The sequence below is a fragment of the Myxine glutinosa genome, chromosome 7 (genome assembly GCF_964187855.1).
Source record: "Myxine glutinosa chromosome 7, kmMyxGlut1.1, whole genome shotgun sequence".
Lineage (NCBI taxonomy): Eukaryota > Metazoa > Chordata > Myxini > Myxiniformes > Myxinidae > Myxine > Myxine glutinosa.
This window is the reverse complement of record NC_136267.1, coordinates 77557420-77577085: the sequence shown is the minus strand read 5'-3', so window position 1 is coordinate 77577085 and position 19666 is coordinate 77557420. Positions and strand designations below refer to the sequence as shown.

Below are 19666 nucleotides of genomic sequence, written 5' to 3'. Positions count from 1 at the left end.
GTAACTCAATTTTTTTAATTATAGGCTTTACCGAGGTCGGTACGTAGGTGCGGGCGTTTGTAAGTCGGGCGTTCGTAACCCGGGGACTGCCTGTACTTGAAAAATCTTTGATTTTGCAAGTAATAAAAGGCAATACATTTCCAAAGCTGAGGACTTCACAATGAGGGGTATGAACAACAAGACATACTTGCATCAACAAATAGGTCTTAAAGACTAAAGATAATCAACTTAGGTTAATTAAATAGGTGTGGCTTGTGTAACATTGTGCTCAAGATGAAGTGGAGTACGAGGATTGTTTTTCTGCTTTCCAAATTAAATTGCCTTGGTATAAATTCATTTCAATCAATTTGTATCCCATTGCTCTCAGATATAACATGCAGTCAGTGTCTTGTGTTGATGGACAAAACTATGAGAGCAAGTCCCACACAACACACATCTTCCAAAAAGTAATGCAATTCTTCATTCGACAATAAAATAAACTCTGAAGTAGAATTTGACAGAAATGCATCAATTGATGCCTCCGCCCCGTGAGATGTCAACCTACTAAAATGCTTGATCTCAAATAAAGATCACATGATAAACTAGAACGGCTCGGTGGAGCGCATAGTACGCTCATTCTGAACAAATATACCATCGTTAACCAAACACATGACTATTATGGCCCATATATCCGTATCATCCATGCACCCTATTATGTCACACACATTGCCATTATCCGTAGCTTTATTGATCGATTTATTAGGACATTTAACAAATACTTTTGTGGACAACAACAGGCATTTCAAGGCCATTTTCCCTGCTAGAGCGGGGGTTAGCGTTGCGGGCCCCATGACGATCTCGACTGTGCACAGTCAAGCTAAATTGCATAAATGAAGAAGAATATGAAAATTAAGAATTTAATTGTTGAGAATAACAAATTGAAAGTTTGTATTGGGACATTGACCTTCAGCTTATGAAAATAATGTGGAACAGTCGGATCCCGACGTGTGGTGGATACATTCCTGGAAAATGCCGCCAAAGTCTGAACCTCAAATGTGGGGCATTGCTTCAATGGGAAAAGGGATTTTTGGGGATTCTTGGTTCTCGGCAGTTCCTGATTCACAGAAAATCTTGGGAATGAGGAAAATCCGTGAATGTTGGGGCATTGTTTGAATGGGGAAAAGGGGAACAGCTAATTGCACTAATATATGTGGTGGAGTGTTTGCATTTTGTACAGTAACTCGCAGGCGAAGACGTGTTACGCAGCTGGTGGGATATCTCAAGAAGCCATGTTTACAGTGTGACTTGTGGAATATCCCACAAAGCAATGTTCACAGTGTCACAGTGTTCACAGTGTGAATGGTTGGATATCCTGCGAAGCAATGTTCACAGTGTGAATGGTGGGATATCCCATGAAGTTCGATTTTAGCGCGGCTAAAATATTTTTTGCGCCCACAAAAAAACGCAAATACATGGGACACAGGGCCGCGAATGTAGAAGCAGGTCACAATTTATCAAACCCAAAAACGCAGAACCAGCGAATGTTTGGACTGCAAAGGTCAGGGTCCGACTGTAGAAATACCCCAAATTGCGTCGTTCCGCAAATACAACATCACGCTATTAATACCACGATGTCATTTGTGTTGCCTAAACTCGCACTTAAGTTGCTTGAAAAGCCATACCTTTTATTTTAGAGCATTTTCAGAACTTACAAGACTGATAAAGACACCATAATAAAACGCCTAAATAATTACTGCACTTTGTTTTGCATATAAAGAAATGTGCTTACATTGGGTAAAGAGGCATTGTACACGTGCTACCTTGGAAGTGAAATTGGTGAACGTGCCCAAGCGTTTCTTGTGAACTTGTGAAGTGAACGCGTTTCTCCCAAGTTGATGGATGCTGGTAAACTTGCCTTCGATGTTGCCGAGTAATTAAGTTTACCTCCAACTACAATACATAGCATCTATAAAATGCCGACGTTCATTGAATGAGGGAGAAGAGGGAGGAAGGAAGAGAAAAGAGGGAGGAGAAAAGAGGAAGAAGGAGTAAGAAGAAGATGCACTGCCAACTTTGCTTCTGGAAGAAGATGCACTGCCAACCTCTTCTCCTTCACAACCCCATCCAGCTGGAGGTTTATTTTTATTTTAGCAAGTCTAGTAATTGGTTTTTTTCTTTATACATATGTGTACTTGAAGATAACTGTCACTAATCAAAAAAGGGTAACATCACAGGAAAATGTGAAAAATGTAACACTTGAAGTGTCGACGTGAGGAATTCACCCCCACTTATTCCATTAATTCTTGAGAATTAGCTTTGATTTACATCATTCCGATATTCTGCGCACTCTTCAGGAACGCATCTCTGATGTAAACCAGGGGTCCGCAGTACAGAAAATTGAGGCAATTAGTCCAAGGGTATGGCATTGTATATATTTTTAAAAAATAAGGAAAAAGTTTCACACAGAAACTCACTCATTTGTACGAGGAACTCCTACATATGGATAATAAGATAAATGTGCAAATTAAACCACTACCACATGTTACATAGATTGAAAAAGTTTATTTGGGGGAAAGGTGGAGGGAGAGGAGAGGATGAAGATTAAAGAAAAAAACATTCCACAAAAACATACATACCAAGAGGTGAGAACGTTCCGATGTGAGGGTCGTCAATGGGCTGCACAGGGCGGATAAAGACAGCTGGAAAAAAAGAAAAAAGGAAAGAGGACTGCATCAAGAGGTGTACGAATGTATATAAAAACAAATATCTTTCAATGACTGAATGAATTAATGAATGAATAAATAAATATGAATCATTCATTGCAATGACCGAAGAGTAATAAACAGTACATCAAACGCTTCCGGATTTGAGCACCTGAGATGTTGGGTCGTGCAGTTCCTCCTTTCAGTTCATCCAAGCTAAGTTGTCCGGACCAGTTCCATCCTATGTCTGCTATCTTTGTGTCTCTTGTCTTTTCATCACCGTGTTTTTGTCCAATTTTATATGTTTAACCATACTTTGTTGGTGTAAATTGTCAAATCATAACCCTGTGTGTGTCAGGCCTATTCACCCAGGCCTCACCTAGTCGGCGTGCAAATTCTGACTCTGCCCTGACACCATGTACCACTGTCTTTCTCCCAAGTGTTACCCTTTCAACATCTCAACTTAATCTTATTCCCCATCCTCCATTTAAAAAAAAAATTCCACTCAGAAATTAAAAGACAAACTCATTCTGCCTGAATTTCCTTCATTCATCATTTATTCCTTCCTTTCCCAATACTGTACATATAAACTGAATTTTGACTGAATGAATTGCTTCTTACATTAAGAGCTTTTAAAATGCTTCACTTTCCTCATTTCTCCATCTGGAACACACCAAGTGTACCTATTCTTCATCATGATTGATTCCCCTTCTTCTTCTTCCCCTTCACAAGCTCATTTCCAAAATCTGTTTTACTCGGAAACGCTTGATCCATCTACTGTTCCCCTGTACCTTCAACACCATTTTCCTCCGTTCCTTCAATCAATAGCCATCTCTGTAGTACAGCGGATAAGCTCTCATATTTTGACAAATTGTGCATTTTTTGAGAAAAGCATGAAATTTCTAGCATAGTTAGTATATATACCATAAGGTTTATTTTCAGATGTGGAGGGAAGTCAGATTTGACCTCTGAGGACCGTGAGAGGTCAAATCCAAAATGGCCACCAGTCTACCGGGTCTAATGTTCAAACGTGCTTATAGGTGTCATTTCCAACTAAATTGGGGATGCCCATTCATTTGGTGATACTTTTGAGATCGCCAGAACTCAGGGACATGCATTTAGGTCACGGTCAAGGTCAAATTACGTTAAATATCTATTCGTATGATACTGCAGTTAGAACTGCTATTGGAAAAAGTTAATTTGAACTTTTAAAACTTTATTTTTTCAGGTACAGGGATAGGTACAGAACACCCAAAGACCAGAAATGATGAAAAAAAAGTGTTTACACTGCAAGGAATGATGCAATACTTCTGAAAAAATAACTGTAGTTAACCAAGTATGTCCACCAAAGCTTACATTAAATCAAGTGCAATGATGAAAATTGGTAGTGATCTAAATCTAACAGTCTCCAGAACAGAAGCACAGTGCAGTGCACTTGAATGCAGCTTTGGCACACTTGCAGCGTCCACCGTCCAGTGCACCTTTTCTTGCAGCCACAGTCGACCAATTCATGGCACGATTTTGATGCTTCAGGAAGAGTGGTCCAAAGAGGCTGCCACCCAGTTGTCTCCTTTGTCCAGCCCGTCAGGTGGGTCTGGCATCTCTGGATCCATGACCAATGCCTGGTTACAACAGTTGGCCTGGTAGCAAGTGCACTTGATGTGCTGCTTGAGTGTTGCCTGGGTTGGAGGAATGTTCTCTAGAGTTCTACACTTCTGTGTGAAGAGCTGTTTCCTGGCATCATTCACTTCCGTGCTCTCACTGGTTCTATCGTACATCAGCACCACAAATCGCTCTAGCAGTCACATTGAGCCTTCACTGACCTCACTTGGCATGCCTAGGAGTTCATTGAAAGCATCATTCACCTCTGGGCATCCCCAATTTAGTTGGAAATGACACCTATAATGTTTTTCTACACTATTTGGTTCCAAAATTAAGCGCGTGGACTGGCGGCCATACCATCAGTGGTGAACCGCCATTAAGGTATCCCATCCAGCTCTTTGGGTACAGGATAAGTACCCAAAGTACTTAACCTGTACCCAAAGGTCCCACCTTTGGGTACAGGTTAAGTTAAGCTGCACCTTAATGGGAGCAATAAGCACCACATGCCACACGGTACATTACCTCTGGCGGATTACCAACTGCAGGACACACACACACACACACACACACACACACACACACACACACACACACACACACACACACACACACACACACACACACACACACACACACACACACACACACACACACACACACACACACACACACACACACACACACACACACACACACACACACACACACACACACACACACACAGCCAAAAATATTGGCACCCTTGCACCTTTTTCAAATTACTCACCATTTTCTCGACAAATAGACTTAATATTTGGTAGCACAGCCTTTGGAGAAAATAACTGCAGTCAAGCACTTCCAATAGCCAGCTTCCTACACTTCTCTACTGTCAGTTTCTCCCACTCTTCTTGTGCAAACTGCTCTAGTTCTTCCAAATTTGAAGGGTGCCTTCTCCCAACTGCTGTTTTCAGATCTCCCCACAAGTGTTCAATGGGATTTTGATCTTGACTCATTGCTGCCCATTTCAGAACAGTCCAGCGTTTTGTCTTTAACCATTCCTGGGTGCTTTTTGAAGTGTTTGGGGTCATTGTCCTGCTGCAAGACCCATGACCTTCGACGGAGACCCAGCTTTCTGACACTGGGTTCAACATTGCGCTCCAAAATGCCTTGGTAATCTCCTGATTTCATGATGCCATGCACACATTCAAGGCACCCAGTGTCAGAGACAGCACAGCAACCCCAAAACATCACTGAACCTCCTCCATGTTTGACTGAAGGGAAGGTGTTCTTTTCTTTGAAGGCCTCATTTTGTTTTCTGTAAATGTAGAGATGATGTACTTTACCAAAAAGCTCTAATTTGGTCTCATCTGTCCACTGGACATTTTCCCAGAAGGATTTTGGCTTATTCAGGTGTGTTTTGGCAAACTCCAATCATGCTTTCTCAGCAGTGCGGTCCTCCTGAATCTCCTATCATTGAACCCCCTTTCATTGTGTTGGCGACAGATGGTGCAAGTTGAAACTGTCGTACCTTGTGTCTGAAGGTCAACTTGAATCTGTTTGGCAGTTGATTGAGGTGCTCTCTCCACCATTTGAACAATACTTCGCTGCAATCTTCGATCAAGTTTTCTCTTGCTGCCACGTCAAGGGAGGTTGGCTACAGTGCCATGGCCCTAAACTTCCTCACAACATTGCATACGTTGGAAACAGGAATATCAAGGTCTCTGGAGATGGACTTGTAGCCTTGAGATTGTCCATGCTTGGCTACAATCTTGTGTCTGACCTGCTCAGACAATTCTCTGGTTTTCTTTCTTTTCTCCATGCTCATTGCGGTACACAGTGACACAAAACAGCAGAATGACTCCTTTTCTCTATTCAAACTCGTTGAACGAGTGATTTTTATATTGCAGGCACCTGCAACTCACCATAGGTGAGTTCAATTCCAAAGTAAAGGAGAATCAATCACCTGCTTGAAATCTAATTATTTCTAACAACTTCTAAAAAGGTGCCAATTATATTGTCCAGGCCATTTTAGCATTTCTGAGTGGAATAAGTTAATATTTAGTAATTTTTTCAGCTTTTTTGTTTTGTGCCACTGCAAACCAAAGAAATACATATATGGATACCAAAATCTTTTTTTATTTCAACAATTTCATTATTTGAAAAAAGTGCAATGGTGCCAATATTTTTGGCCACAACTGTATATATACAGTATATATATATTGTTGTGGAAATGAGAATTGTGTTTTTTATTGTTGTAAAAAATATCACCCTCCTTCCTCCAGTTGTTGTGTATAAAGGTCAAAGGGCGTCCCTTCGTTAGGTCATATACAATCACGTTAGCCAATTATAGATTTCCTCCTTGATGGTAGTTATTTCCTTATTGTGTGTATTAGGTTAAGGCTTTGTTTTCCATTAATTGATACTCCATTGCACCGAAGTCAAATAAGCTAGGTCCCCTTTCGTTTTCATCCCAGCGGTGCGAGTGGTTTTCCATCGCCGCAAGACTCCATTAGCCACGAGGTAATCTCGGAGAAGAAGGGGGAGGAGCCAAATCACGGGCGTTGCCCGCCCATCGTCATCAAAAGGGTGGAGCCAGCGAGCCCTGCCCAGCCAACCAGGGCTGGGGAAATACCATCACGGGCGTGGCGCGGGTTGATCTGAAAGCGCGTTATAAAAGCGCCCGCGCAAGCATTTCGGAGGGACGGCAGATGAGTAAGGGATCCCCACGAGCAGATGCGTCAGGGAGAGAACCCGTCACGCAACGCCCCCACGAGATACGAGAGAGAAGGCAGATGAACCGGTGGAGAGCACGTGGCGCATGAGGCGGAGGAATCCCTGAAAGAGCAGCGGCACGCAGCAGCTTCAGCCACAGCAGCTTCGGGTTTCACCGGCAGTATCGACCGTGGCCGCAAAGGAACGCGCCGTGCGAGACTGATCAAGAGGGCGGCGGCTGCTCCATCCGGCCCGACCGTGCTTCAGTCCGAGCTGAACCTTCCTCTCCCTCCAGCCATCCACCTCCTGCCATTCCTGTCATCATCCCCCGTGTAAGTGTGCTTGTAGTCTGTCTTTGTCTTGTCCTTGGGGTATAAGTTAAGCCTGTTTAGTTAAGCTAGAGTTTCACTGTGTCCTTCTGGTCCGTCCCTCTTTCTGCATTATTTTATTATCCTTCCTTCTTCCTTGGTTGCTTTCAATTGTGTAAATAGTAATAAATCATATTCGTATTTCCTACCTCTTGTCTTCTTCTTCACATCCGTCATCTTTGTCTTTTCCAAATTGAATACCTGTGGCACGATTTGGCCAACATTCAGGATCGGGTTAGTCTTTGTTAACGGTTCGGGCCGCGGCTGCCATCCGCTCGGCAAATTAACATCTTATCCGCGGTCACGAACGGGGCTGTGCACCGGCCTTTCCGGAGGTCGCGGTGCAGCTTCAGTGACCACGTCGGTCAGTAACAAACGAGGGGACTAATCTCCCCTCAAAGGGGAACCATAGGCCGACGTTGGGTTCCGCAACAATATATATATATACAGGCAGTCCCCAGGTTACGAACGCCCGACTTACGAACGCACGTACTTACGTACCGACCTCCGTAAAGCCTATTATTAAAAAAATTGAGTTACATAAAATGGTTCGTACTAACGAACGGGCAGACTACTTTGCGCGACGCTCAAAACACTGCGCGTTTTCAGCGGTTCGTCGGCCCGAGGGAGAACAACGCCACACCGTCGTCACCATTTTAAGTCGGATCGCGTAAACACTGTTGTGTGCATTGTGTTTTGACTTAAAATTTTTGTGTGTTTACCCTCGTAATCATGGCTCCAAAGCGTAAATCTGATGCAAGTGATGGTGATGCATCTAAGAAAAGGAAAACGATCACGATTGAAACGACAGTGGAAATAATAAAGCGATCGGAGAGAGGTGAAACGCCAACAAACATTGGAAAAGCGTTAGGCTACAGTCGGTCAACAATTGGGCCAATTATAAAGGACAAGGGGAAAGTAATGGAGCATGTAAAATGCTCTGTCCCGAGGAAAGCAACAATTATCACGAAGCAACGCAGTGGTTTAGTTATCGAAATGGAAAGGCTATTGGTAATTTGGTTAGAGGATAAAAATCGCCATTGACTGGGAATGAAACAAACGTACCTGTTTGTTTGCGAACGGGTACATTTTTCATGGAAGTCCTTCACGAACTTGCTGTCCATGTCTGACGTGCGACTAAAGGTGCTACAGGAATGTGGAATTTATTGGTTTCATGCTTTAGCATTCGCCATTTTTGCATTGTCTGTTTGCTTCTGGCCTCCCACCAGAAGAGATAAATAGAGGAGAGATATATCAAGGTATGATCATTTCAAGGTATGCAAGACTTTTCTATCTAAACAGTTTAAGAAATGCTTCTTTAATGTTTTTTATACCTATACATGTTTTAGGTAAAATATATACTATATACCAAGACAAACATTTGACTAATTGACACTAGATGTGAACCGTACCTAACTGTTCCGACTTACATACAAATTCGACTTACAGACAGACTTAAAAACGGAACTTGTTTGTAACCCGGGGACTGTATGTATATGTGTGTGTGTGTGTGTGTGTGTGTGTGTGTGTGTACGTATGTATATATATATATATATAGGTATATATATTGTTGCGGATCTCAACGTCGGCCCCTTTTCCCCTTAAGAAGGGGGGATTAATCCCCTTGTCTATGACTGACCGACGTGAGTCCTGAAGTTGCCCAGCTCCTTCCGGAGAGGCAGGTGAGCAACCCCGTTCGCGACCGCGGACAAGATGTTAATTGCCGAGCGGATTAGCAGCCGCGGCACGAACCATTAGCAAGTAACTAGACCCGATTCTGAAACGTTGGCCAAATTGTGCCACAGGTATCCAATGGGGAAATCACTAAAACGAAACGGATGTAAAGGAAAGAAGGCAAGGTAGGAAGAACAAGTATAATTTATTACTAATATTTACACAATCAAAGGAACCAAGGAGAAGGAAAGATACGAAAATAAAGACAGAAGGATGGAAGGATCAGAAGACACAGTGCAATACAAACTTATCAAAACAGGCTTAACTTATACTCCAGGACAACACAGAAGACGGACGACAATCAGACTTACATGGGGAATGATGATAGGAATGACAGGAACGAATGGCTGGAAGGGGAGGAAGGTTCAGCTGGAGGTGGATGGCTGGACGGACGAGGAGGTGGGATCACAAGGCGGGAAGGATGCGGGTGGTTGGTGTGATCCCGGCTCGAGTTGAGCAGCCGCCGACTCTCCCCAATCGTCTCCGCACGGCAACATTGCTTTGTGGCCGCAAATGCCGTCACCGCTGTCGACGCTCAAAGCTGCGGTTTGTTCACTCAACTCTCTCAGTGCTCACTCCTCCACTGAACTGAACTCTGCTGCTCCTCCTCCACTGAACTCAACTCTCAACTCTCTACTCCACTGAACTCAACTCCACTGTGGACTCCGTGGGAGGCTCCGGGCGACGGGTTTTATAGCGCCACACCCTGGAATCTTCGCGAACCTCTTGATCGTTCTCCCTCCCAAGCCAAACCCCTCATCCTTGGGTTGGTTGATCGGGGCTGGCTGACTCCTCCTCCTGATGACGATGGGCGGGCCACGCCCTTCTTCCCCGAGTTAGAGCACATGGCAATGGCGGCGATGCAGTTGGCAATAGAGGCTTTGAGGGAATTGAAAGGGGATCTATCTTATTTCAATTCGGTGCAATGCAGAGTCAACTAATGGGAAACACAGCCTTAAACTAATACACATAATAAGAAAATTACTACGTACGTAGAAAGGTATATGGTGGCCTACGTGCATGTATATGGACTAACTAAGAGGAAGACCTTTGACCTTTACACTACGGAGGTATTTACAAGGAATCATTACATTTTACAGAGGGTGATATTTACAATTACACAGGATTCTCAAATCCGCAACAATATATATAGGTATATATATATATATATATATATATATATATATATATATATATATATATATATATATATATATATATATATATATATATATATATATATATATATATATCTATCTATCTATCTATCTATCTATCTATATCTATCTATCTATCTATCTATCTATCTATCTATCTATATATACAGTGGTACCTCGGCTTACGAGTGCCCCAACGTACGAGTTTTTCGGGATACGAGCCGTCGCTCGGGCGGTTTGTTGCTTTGGGATACGAGCCGAGATCCGATGTACGAGCTCAAAAAATTTATTTTTTTGAATTTTCCGGTTGTGGCTTCCGGTTCCGGTCACGTGGTTATCTTGCCGTGAAAGCATCTCTGCTTGGATATAAAACACGCAATCGTCGAAATACATTAGCGAGGAATCTCCTTGCTCCAGCCGGTGACGTCATCGGCGGGGATCCCCGCCTCCAGAGTGGCTGGTCACGTGACCGCCAAAGCGTGTCGCGCGTGCGGGTATAATGAGCTACACCTGTGGATCACGTGACCACGGAAGCACGCCTCGCTTGAGAGGCATGGCTTTCGGTTTGCGTTTTGCTTTATAAGGCGCGATAAATGGGCTTTTGAGTGTTAGCGGTTCATGGCGTTGACGGTTCATGACGGTTCATGGCGTTGACGGTCAAAAACCCATTACATCAATTTTACCAGGCACTGTACAGTAAGTACAGTGGACACCAAATGCACGGTGGAAGGCTAGAAGTAGAAGATCGTCCAAGACAAGTGAGAATAAGCCATACTTTGGAGATGACGTCATTCGCTGGTCCGATAACCAAAGATGTGGTATAAAAAACCAGGTGAGCTAACAATGCAGCAATGAAGGAATTCGGCCAAGGCACCGGCACACAACGACCTACCTACATCGAAAGACTCAATGCCAATGGTGACAGAAGCCAAGACGGCCGGCTTAAACACCGCCGAAAGACCACGGTGTACCAACTTACGATGCAGAACATCTTGCACTTAATATGATGACAACAGGTGCCATCCTCTGACGTACCATTACAGGTACAGGTACAGTACACGTGAGCACAGAGCAAAAGTTCACTGAAACCGAGATTAAGAAAAAAGAAAAAACACCTCGTGGTCCGTGCTCGATATCCGAGTTTCAATCTTTTCAAACACATGATGCTCTCGGTCACGGTATCTCCTGCGAGCTGCTTCTCCTTCAACCACACAAACAACAACTTCTCCATATCTTCATGGATAGAGGTCCAGTTTATTTCTTTACATTCTCTTGTATTATGTACAGTATATACGAGGTCGTGCTTGTTTATACATTATTTGTTATTTATAAAGTACATTTTTGTTATTTAAAAGCACCTAACAAAAAAAATTGGTGTTTTTTTTTTGAGGCTGGAACGGATTAATAGCATTTCAATGCATTTGAATGGGAAAATTTGCTTTGACTTACGAGCGATTTGGCTTACGAGCTCCGTCACGGAACGGATTAAACTCGTAAGCCGAGGTACCACTGTATATATATATATATATATATATATATATATATATATATATATATATATATATATATATATATATATATATTGTTACAGACACGACTTTGATGTTATGGTGGGCCGAGCGGAATGGCCGCCGTGTCCGCACAAGTTACCCGATTATGCTCGAACGTTGACCAAGTCGCGCTATGCTAAATCAATGATGGAAAAGGACACAACGGCTGGGATTAAAATGACACGACACCAAGGGTTCAGTTCTCAAGACCTCCGGAGGAGGTTATAATATTGCGGAAGGTCAGATTACAGGAATGAGAGGGACAGCATAGAAAGGCAGGCACTTAGACACACTCTTATATTAGCCCCGACAGACGACAGATAAACGGGACAAAACTGACTCACACGGGGATTGATGGCAAGGAAAGCGGGTAGTCGATGGCTCAAGGTGCACTCTTGGCTCAAGGACAGAATCGACCCGCTCCGGTCCAGAGATGCGGGAGGTCTCACTCAGCGCTCGAAGGTGACTTTCTTTCTCCAAGCTGGGGGCGCATCTCTCGTCACGTCCGGTAAGTCGCTGCGTATATCCAGCGGGGAGTGACACGCCCTCGGCTCGTTAGCTCCGCCCCAGATGGAATCGGCCCGTTGCTTCTCATTGGGTGCGGGGGTTACCGGCTCCGCCCTTGACGAGGGGCCGACAGGCAGCCCCTTCGTGGTAACCCTGTCGGTGCACATGGGTAATGGCGGCTAACCGAGCCGGAGTGAGGACGCACACTCCCCGCGCGCGCCGTTGTTGTAGTTGTTGTAGTTGTTGTTGTAGTTGTTGTTTGGGGAAGAAGATGGGAGGAGGTATGGGAAGGTCCTAAACTCACTACTGGTGCCATATAATCACATTCTGGTGCAACGAAGAGTCAGAATTAATGGAAACGAGTCCTTAACTGACATAGACTAAGAATAACTAGCAAGATGTCCGAAAGTTGTCTACGTGAGATGCGGTGGACCTGGGCACGACATTTAATGGGGGAAAAAGGGGAAGGTCGGTTCTACAGAGTGTTATTTACAGGCAATGGGACTAGGGAATGGGGGATTGGGGATAGTTGGGGAGTATTGGGGAAATAGGGGAGTATTTACAAGCGGATATTGAGGCCAAATGCCATATCCGCAACAATATATATATATATATATATATATATATATATATATATATATATATATATATATATATATATATATATATATATATATATATATATATATATATACACACACACAGACTTGGCATTTAATATGGAATTTTTTTTTTCTTGACTTGGGTTTACTTTCTTAACTCAGTATATCAATCTGGTGAGTTTCTTTTACACTTTGGTGATTTATTTGTTAAAAGAACCATGTCACTGATTGTCTGTCGCAGCAAGAAGTCAACAACAGGATTCTATCACAGGTGGCATGGCAAAATGTACGGACAGGTGCATTTGATGATTGGCTTCACAGTCGGGTATACAAGGGTTGTTGCGTTCTGTATTAGTGGAAAAAAAGCTGCTGCACATCTCCAAAAGCTATTGCCGCTTCCTCTGGAGATGGTCCGTCAACTCGACAATGCCGTTTGTCATGGAGTGGTGGCTTTACGAAATTACGGCATGAAACAGCGTGCTATTGCTCGGCAGTATGGTATCACTCAAGGTCAGGTGTCAAAGATCCTGAAACGAAATGCTCAGAGGGGTGTCCTTACTCCAATACCGAGGCCAGGACGTCCCCGCAGAACCACAAGGAGGGATGATCGCCAGCTGCACCGGTTAGTCCGCAATGGCCGTACCAAGTCAGCTAATCGGCTTAGGGCTGAGTGGCAGCAACTGACAAATGTGCCTGTATCCAGAAGGCTAGTCAACCACCAACGACTGGTTCAAGCAGGCTATCGTGCCAGGCGTCCCCTGAGAAAGCCACGCCTGACCAGACAACACCGCCAGCGCCGATTGCAGTGGCCAGAGAGCACCGTCAATGGCAGCCAGGACACTGGAATCACGTGATCTTCAGTGACGAGTCTAGATTTCTGATCTATCGTCAAGATGGCCGCGTCCGAGTGCGCAGACAAGTGCATGAAGCCTACAACAAAGATTGTATAGTGCCAAGAGTCCAAGCTGGAGGTGGTGGGTTGACCGTTTGGGCTGCTTTTCATGCAGGGGGCAAAACTGACCTGGTTGTTCTGAATGGAAACCTGAACCAGTTCAAGTCCAGGGCCATTCTGGAAGAAACATTGCTTCCATTTGTTCGTGCAGCCTTTCGAGGAAACTTTGTCTTCCAAGATGACAATGCATGGCCTCATCGTGCTCGCATGATCCAACACTTTCTTGCTGACCGTGGTGTAGAGCATATGGAGTGGCCTGCCATGTCCCCATATATGAATCCGATAGAGAACTTGTGGGCAGAATTAACGCGTCAAATCGACCACTTGGACCAGCAGCCTGCCTCTGTGCGTGAATTGCAGCAGGCTATTGTCACTGCATGGCAAGCGATTCCTGTCCAAACCTTGACAAATCTCGTGAACAGCATGCCTCAACGTGTACGTGCTCTCCTGAATGCTCGTGGGGGTTACACGAAGTACTGAACTGTAATTTTACTGTCCGTAATCCCAGTCGTAATTTAACTTTTGTTTTTGTTAAAAAAAAATTTTGGCTAATGTGCAAAATAAAGAGATACTCCTGGAAAACGCACAGAAGTTTAACACAGTACTGTCCATGAATTGATTTCGATATCAGTTTACATCACTTTCAAGGATCAATTTATTTGTTTCGAAATGTCAAATGTGGTTTTTGTTTCTTTTAAAGGTCACATTAACAAAATCTGGAATAATTTCAACATAATTCCAATGAACTTTTGGTTCTAAGACATCTTGAAAAGTAAGTTCACCCCCACAAAAAAAAAATATCATATTAAATGCCAAGGATATATATATACCGAGGCCAGGACGTCCCCGCAGAACGATATATACACATACAGTGCTCGTATACAGTATATACACCAACACTCACAATATATATAATTTGATCAAGGCACCTCCTAGCTTTAATGGTGAGCACCAGCCACGGATTGTGTCTCACACGGTAAAAACCGCATAACCCGCAAGGAACCAACAACAGCCTGTTTGCCACACAGACCATCGTTCCCACCAGTGCAAACCAAAACCAGGGGGTGCGGTGCGATCGGCGGAGATAATAATCAACGACATAACAGCGTGACGAGCGCTGTCCCGATCTCCTGTGGACCGAAGTCCAAGACCAAAGCGTCACCTCTGTCGTCCAACTGGTTAGATTTTTTGCAGTATGCCGTCCTGATGAGCGTAAATAAGCCCGAAATCTGGATTGGCGGCTCTGCTTGATGTTTAGGCAAAGGGGACCAAAGAATAAATCTCTGTCTGTTGACAGAGTGGCCGGGCTGAGGCCTCCGGGACGGAGGTGACGCTTTGGTCTTGGACTTCGGTCCACAGGAGATCGGGACAGTGCTCGTCACCCTGTTATGTCATTGAGATTATATATATATATATATATATATAGTTACGGTTTTTAGAACCTTCACTTTGTAAATTTAGTATTAAAATCCCTAATAACCCCCTATGTACATTCCCCCTTAATTGGCTGTTAATTGAAATAAGTGCACCTTTGCTAGTCCATGTACAAGCACGTAGCCAATCATAGGCTTCCCTCAATAGTTATCTCTTTATTCTATGTCAGTTTAAGGCTCTGTTTTCCATTAGTTGACTCTGCATTGCACCAAATGAAATAAGAAAGATCCCCCTTTTAATTCCCCAAAACATCATTGCCAACCGCATTATTGCCAACCGCAATTGCCAACCGCATTCGCCGCCATGCCATGTGCTCTAACTCGGGGACGAAGGGCATGCCCGCCCATCGTCATCGGGAGGAGGAGTCAGCCAAGCGCCAGGAACAAGGCGTGGCTTTGCCAACGCCTCATCAAGGGGTGGGATCTGTGAGCCCTCGCAACCAATCAAGGCCGAGGCGAGCTCACCGATGGGCGTTTTCCAAAAGGCCGGCGGCTTGATCGCGACGCGCCTCATAAAAGGAGGTGGAGAGGGACTGCTTAAAGAGAGGTGTGAAGGACGAGAGAGTTGAAGGAGCCCGCATCGAGAGTCCTGTCAAGAGAGACGCGCCACCTGCGGGAGAACGAGTTCAAGGGAGATGCTGTTCCAACCAGTCTTGCCACGCCAAGCTCCGACGCGTTGCTGCGAGCATCCCGGCGGTGTGGACCCGAGGGTGGAGAGCCGGCGGCTGCTCGCTCCCGGCCCGGCAGTTCTGCAGTTCCACCTGAACCTTCCTCCCCTTCCAGCCATTCGTTCCTGCCTTCATTCCCCATTCGTGCAAGTCTGACTGTCGTCTGTCTGTGTTGTCTGGGGTACAAGTTAAGCTTGTTTTAAGAATTGCACTGTCTTCTTCTTCTTCTGCTGTAAATTACTCTCGTTTCTTTCCTTCTCCTTTGGTTTCTTTGATTGTGTAAATAGTGGTTAATAAATATCTGTTCTTCCGACCTTCGTCTTCTTCTTCATGCTCGTCCGATCCTCTTTGTGATTTCCATCATTGAACACCTGTGGCACGATTTGGCCAACGCATATGAATCGGGTTAGTCTTTGCTCATGGTTCGAACCGCGGGCTGCTAAAACCGCTAGGCAAATAACATCTTGCCCGTGGTTTCGAGCGGAGTTGCCCACCTGCCTTGTGGAGGGATTGCCGGAGGTGTACGGGAATCCCTTGACCAATCGCTTCGGGCAATCCCGCCCCACAGGGGAGCGGGGTAGCTTCAGGATCGGAGACGGCCAGTGCAAATAGAAGGGGGATTAACCCCCCCCCCCCCCCCCCCCCCCGCTAAGGGGAGCGCCGTCCTCCGTTTCCGTAACTATATATATATATATATATATATATATATACATACATATACATATATATATATACATATACATATTTAAAAAAAAAAAAAACATATATATATATATACAGTCACGTGAAAAAGTAAGTACACCCCATGTAAAGTTTTGACTTTTTCAACATATTTCAACATACAGCTATTTGATCTTCATTTCAACGATATTGATGGATAAAGGTGATATAATATAACAAATATCATGAAACATTTACATTTTGTAGTCCATTGTATAATTTAAATAAACAAAAATGCAAATTTCACGTGGAAAAAGTAAGTACACCCCGACATTTATCACTACTTCAAATACCTAAAATTAGAATCAGGTGCACCAGCTCAGGTGCAAATGATGAGAACATCATTAGAGAGGATCTTGGAGGAACGTGTCTTATTTAAACCTCAGACATTTCGTTTGGTTTGCTCTTTGTTGTTGAAGTGTGCGGCGTCACCATGCCTATATCAAAAGAGCTCTCTGAGGCCTTCAGAAAGAAGGTTATAGATGCCGATGAGTCTGAGAAAGGATTTAAAAAGATCTCCAAACAATTTGAAACCAATCATTCGACTGTCCGGAGGATCATCCAGAAGTGGAGAAGATTCCAAACAACTGCCAACTTGTTCAGGCCAGGCCGCCCCAGCAAGTTCAGCCCGAGAGCAGACTGCAAGATGCTGAAAGAAGTCTCTAAGAACCCCAGAATGTCATCACAGGACCTACAGGTAGCTCTTGCCACTGTTGATGTCAAAGTGCACGAGTCTATCATTACTCATTAGAAAGAGGATGCACAAATTTGATCTACATGGTAGGTGTGCCAGGAGGAAACCTTTGCTGTCCAGAAAGAACATCAGGGCAAGACTAAAGTTTGCCAAAGAACACCGAGGCAAAGACCAGCACTTCTGGAAGAATGTGTCAAAGGTAGAGCTATTTGGCCACAGTACCAGTAGACGTGTTTGGCGAAAATCAAAGACAGCATTTGACCACAAGAAGCTGATACCATCTGTAAAGCATGGTGGTGGAAATATTATGGTTTGGGGCAGCTTTGCTGCATCAGGGCCTGGGCAGCTCACCATCATAGAATCCACTATGAATTCTTCATTGTACCAGAGGGTGCTTGAGGATAATGTGAGGCCATCTTTTGGAAAGTTGAAGCTCAACCGAAGGTGAACCTTGCAACATGACAATGACCCTAAACATACCAGTAAATCCACCAAGGAATGGCTGAAAAGAAGGAAATGGAGAGTTCTGGAATGGCTAAGTCAAAGCCCGGATCTAAATCCCATCGAGATGTTGTGGGGGGGTTTGAAACAAGCTGTGCATGCAAGAAACCCCTCAAACATCACACAGCTGAAATAATTCTGCATGGAGGAGTGGGCAAAAATTTTTCCCAGTCGATGTCAGAGACTGGTAGACAGTTATAAGAAACGCCTACTTGAGGTTGTTTCTGCCAAAGGGGGCAATACCACCCATTAGAGCCAAGGGTGTACTTACTTTTTCCACTTGCGAAATTTGCATTTATGTTTATTTAAATTATACAATGGACTACAAAATGTAAATGTTTCTTGATATTTGTTATATTATATCACCTTTTTCTATCAATATTGCTGAAATGAAGATCAAATAGCTGTATGTTGAAAAATGTTGAAAAAGTCAAAACTTTACATGGGGTGTACTTACTTTTTCACGTGACTGTATATATATAAATATATATATATATATATAGTTACGGTTTTCCGCGCGACCCTGCTGCCCTTTCCAGGGGGAGATTGAGCCCCTTGTTACTTTTTGGATCGTCGCAACCGAGAGAGGAGTCGCCGCTTCCGGCCGGGCGCGAGACAGGGTTTCGGGACAATGTTCGCACGTACCTAAGTACTCACGCCGCCGCGGAAGCGGGGATCACGTCCCGCGCACAAACCACGCGTAATTTGAGTACGTCCGACAGGATGGCGTACCACGTGGTCCGTGCAGTTACCTGGTATTGGAACCCGATTAGAGCGGTTTTATTCGTACCACGCTTAGTCAATAGATGGAAGGGACGAGACGGTCGAATAAAAGGAAGAACACAGGTTTAATAATTATTATTTACACAAGGATTGGTAGAAGCAGAAGGGACACAGGAGAACTTAAACAGTCTTAGCTTATCCCCAGACACAGGCCCGTTCACACTCACAGGGGGAAATGAAGAAAGGAAATGTTCAGGCGCTGAACGCGCCGGCTTGGTCGTCCAGGAACAGCTTCGCCCGGCGTGGCCCTCCCCGGTCACAGCACGTCCCTCGATGAAGGAAAGCAGGTGGCGGGAGGGATCCTTGCAGTGCGTCTCTCGAACAAGGGCAGAGCAGGCAGGTGGGAAAATATACACGTCTCTCGCACGGCTCGGTGGTTCCTCACAGCGCTATTAATCAACGGCGCGCTTTCCCTCGCGTAACTCAATAGAGAGGATCCGCCTCAAGCTCAACCGAGCAATTAACTTGTTCAAACGCCTCTTCCCTCAAAACTCGTTTGGCTTCTTTCTGCGAACCCCTCCTCAGAACTTGTTCACTTGTCAAGCGCCTCTCCCATAACTCATTCAACACTCACAAGCGCCTCTCCCCATAACTGGGGTGGGGGCTTTTCGCAAAGGGTTTTATTGCCACTCCCTTCGCCCCCATCGAATGTTCTAACCACGCCTTTTGACGCAGTGCTAAGCCACTCCCTTCGAGCCCTGATTGGCGGCTCGCGCTTACCGTCGGCTTCTCCTCCGCCTTCCTTCGGCCTTCCCTCGACTTGTCAGGCCTGCCTCGTGTTAATTTGCGCCAAAAACCACAGTATCGAGGCGGCATAAGCAATGGAAGGACCTAACTCTCATTATTCTACTCAACGCAAAACGAACACAGGAAAAGGACTATGCTTACATTTACTAAGACATAACTGAACTATCGTGAGGCTACGTGTTGTAGTGTGACTAAACTATGAGGGGGGAAATTAATATATATATATATATATATATATATATATATATATATATATATATATATATATATATATAT

The 19666-nt window shown here is 44.4% G+C and overlaps 1 protein-coding gene across 3 annotated transcripts in view; it reads right to left on the bottom strand.

Annotated features, from left to right (window-relative positions):
- The window catches only part of LOC137431334 (cleavage stimulation factor subunit 2), a 72307-nt gene that overhangs the window by 21088 nt on the left and 31553 nt on the right, over positions 1-19666 (bottom strand). For all 3 annotated transcript variants that reach the window (XM_068122555.2, XM_068122556.2, XM_078781892.1), the window contains one exon: positions 2616-2678. In XM_068122555.2, the coding sequence (XP_067978656.1) occupies positions 2616-2678 (63 nt within the window). The remainder of the gene's footprint in view (positions 1-2615; positions 2679-19666) is intronic.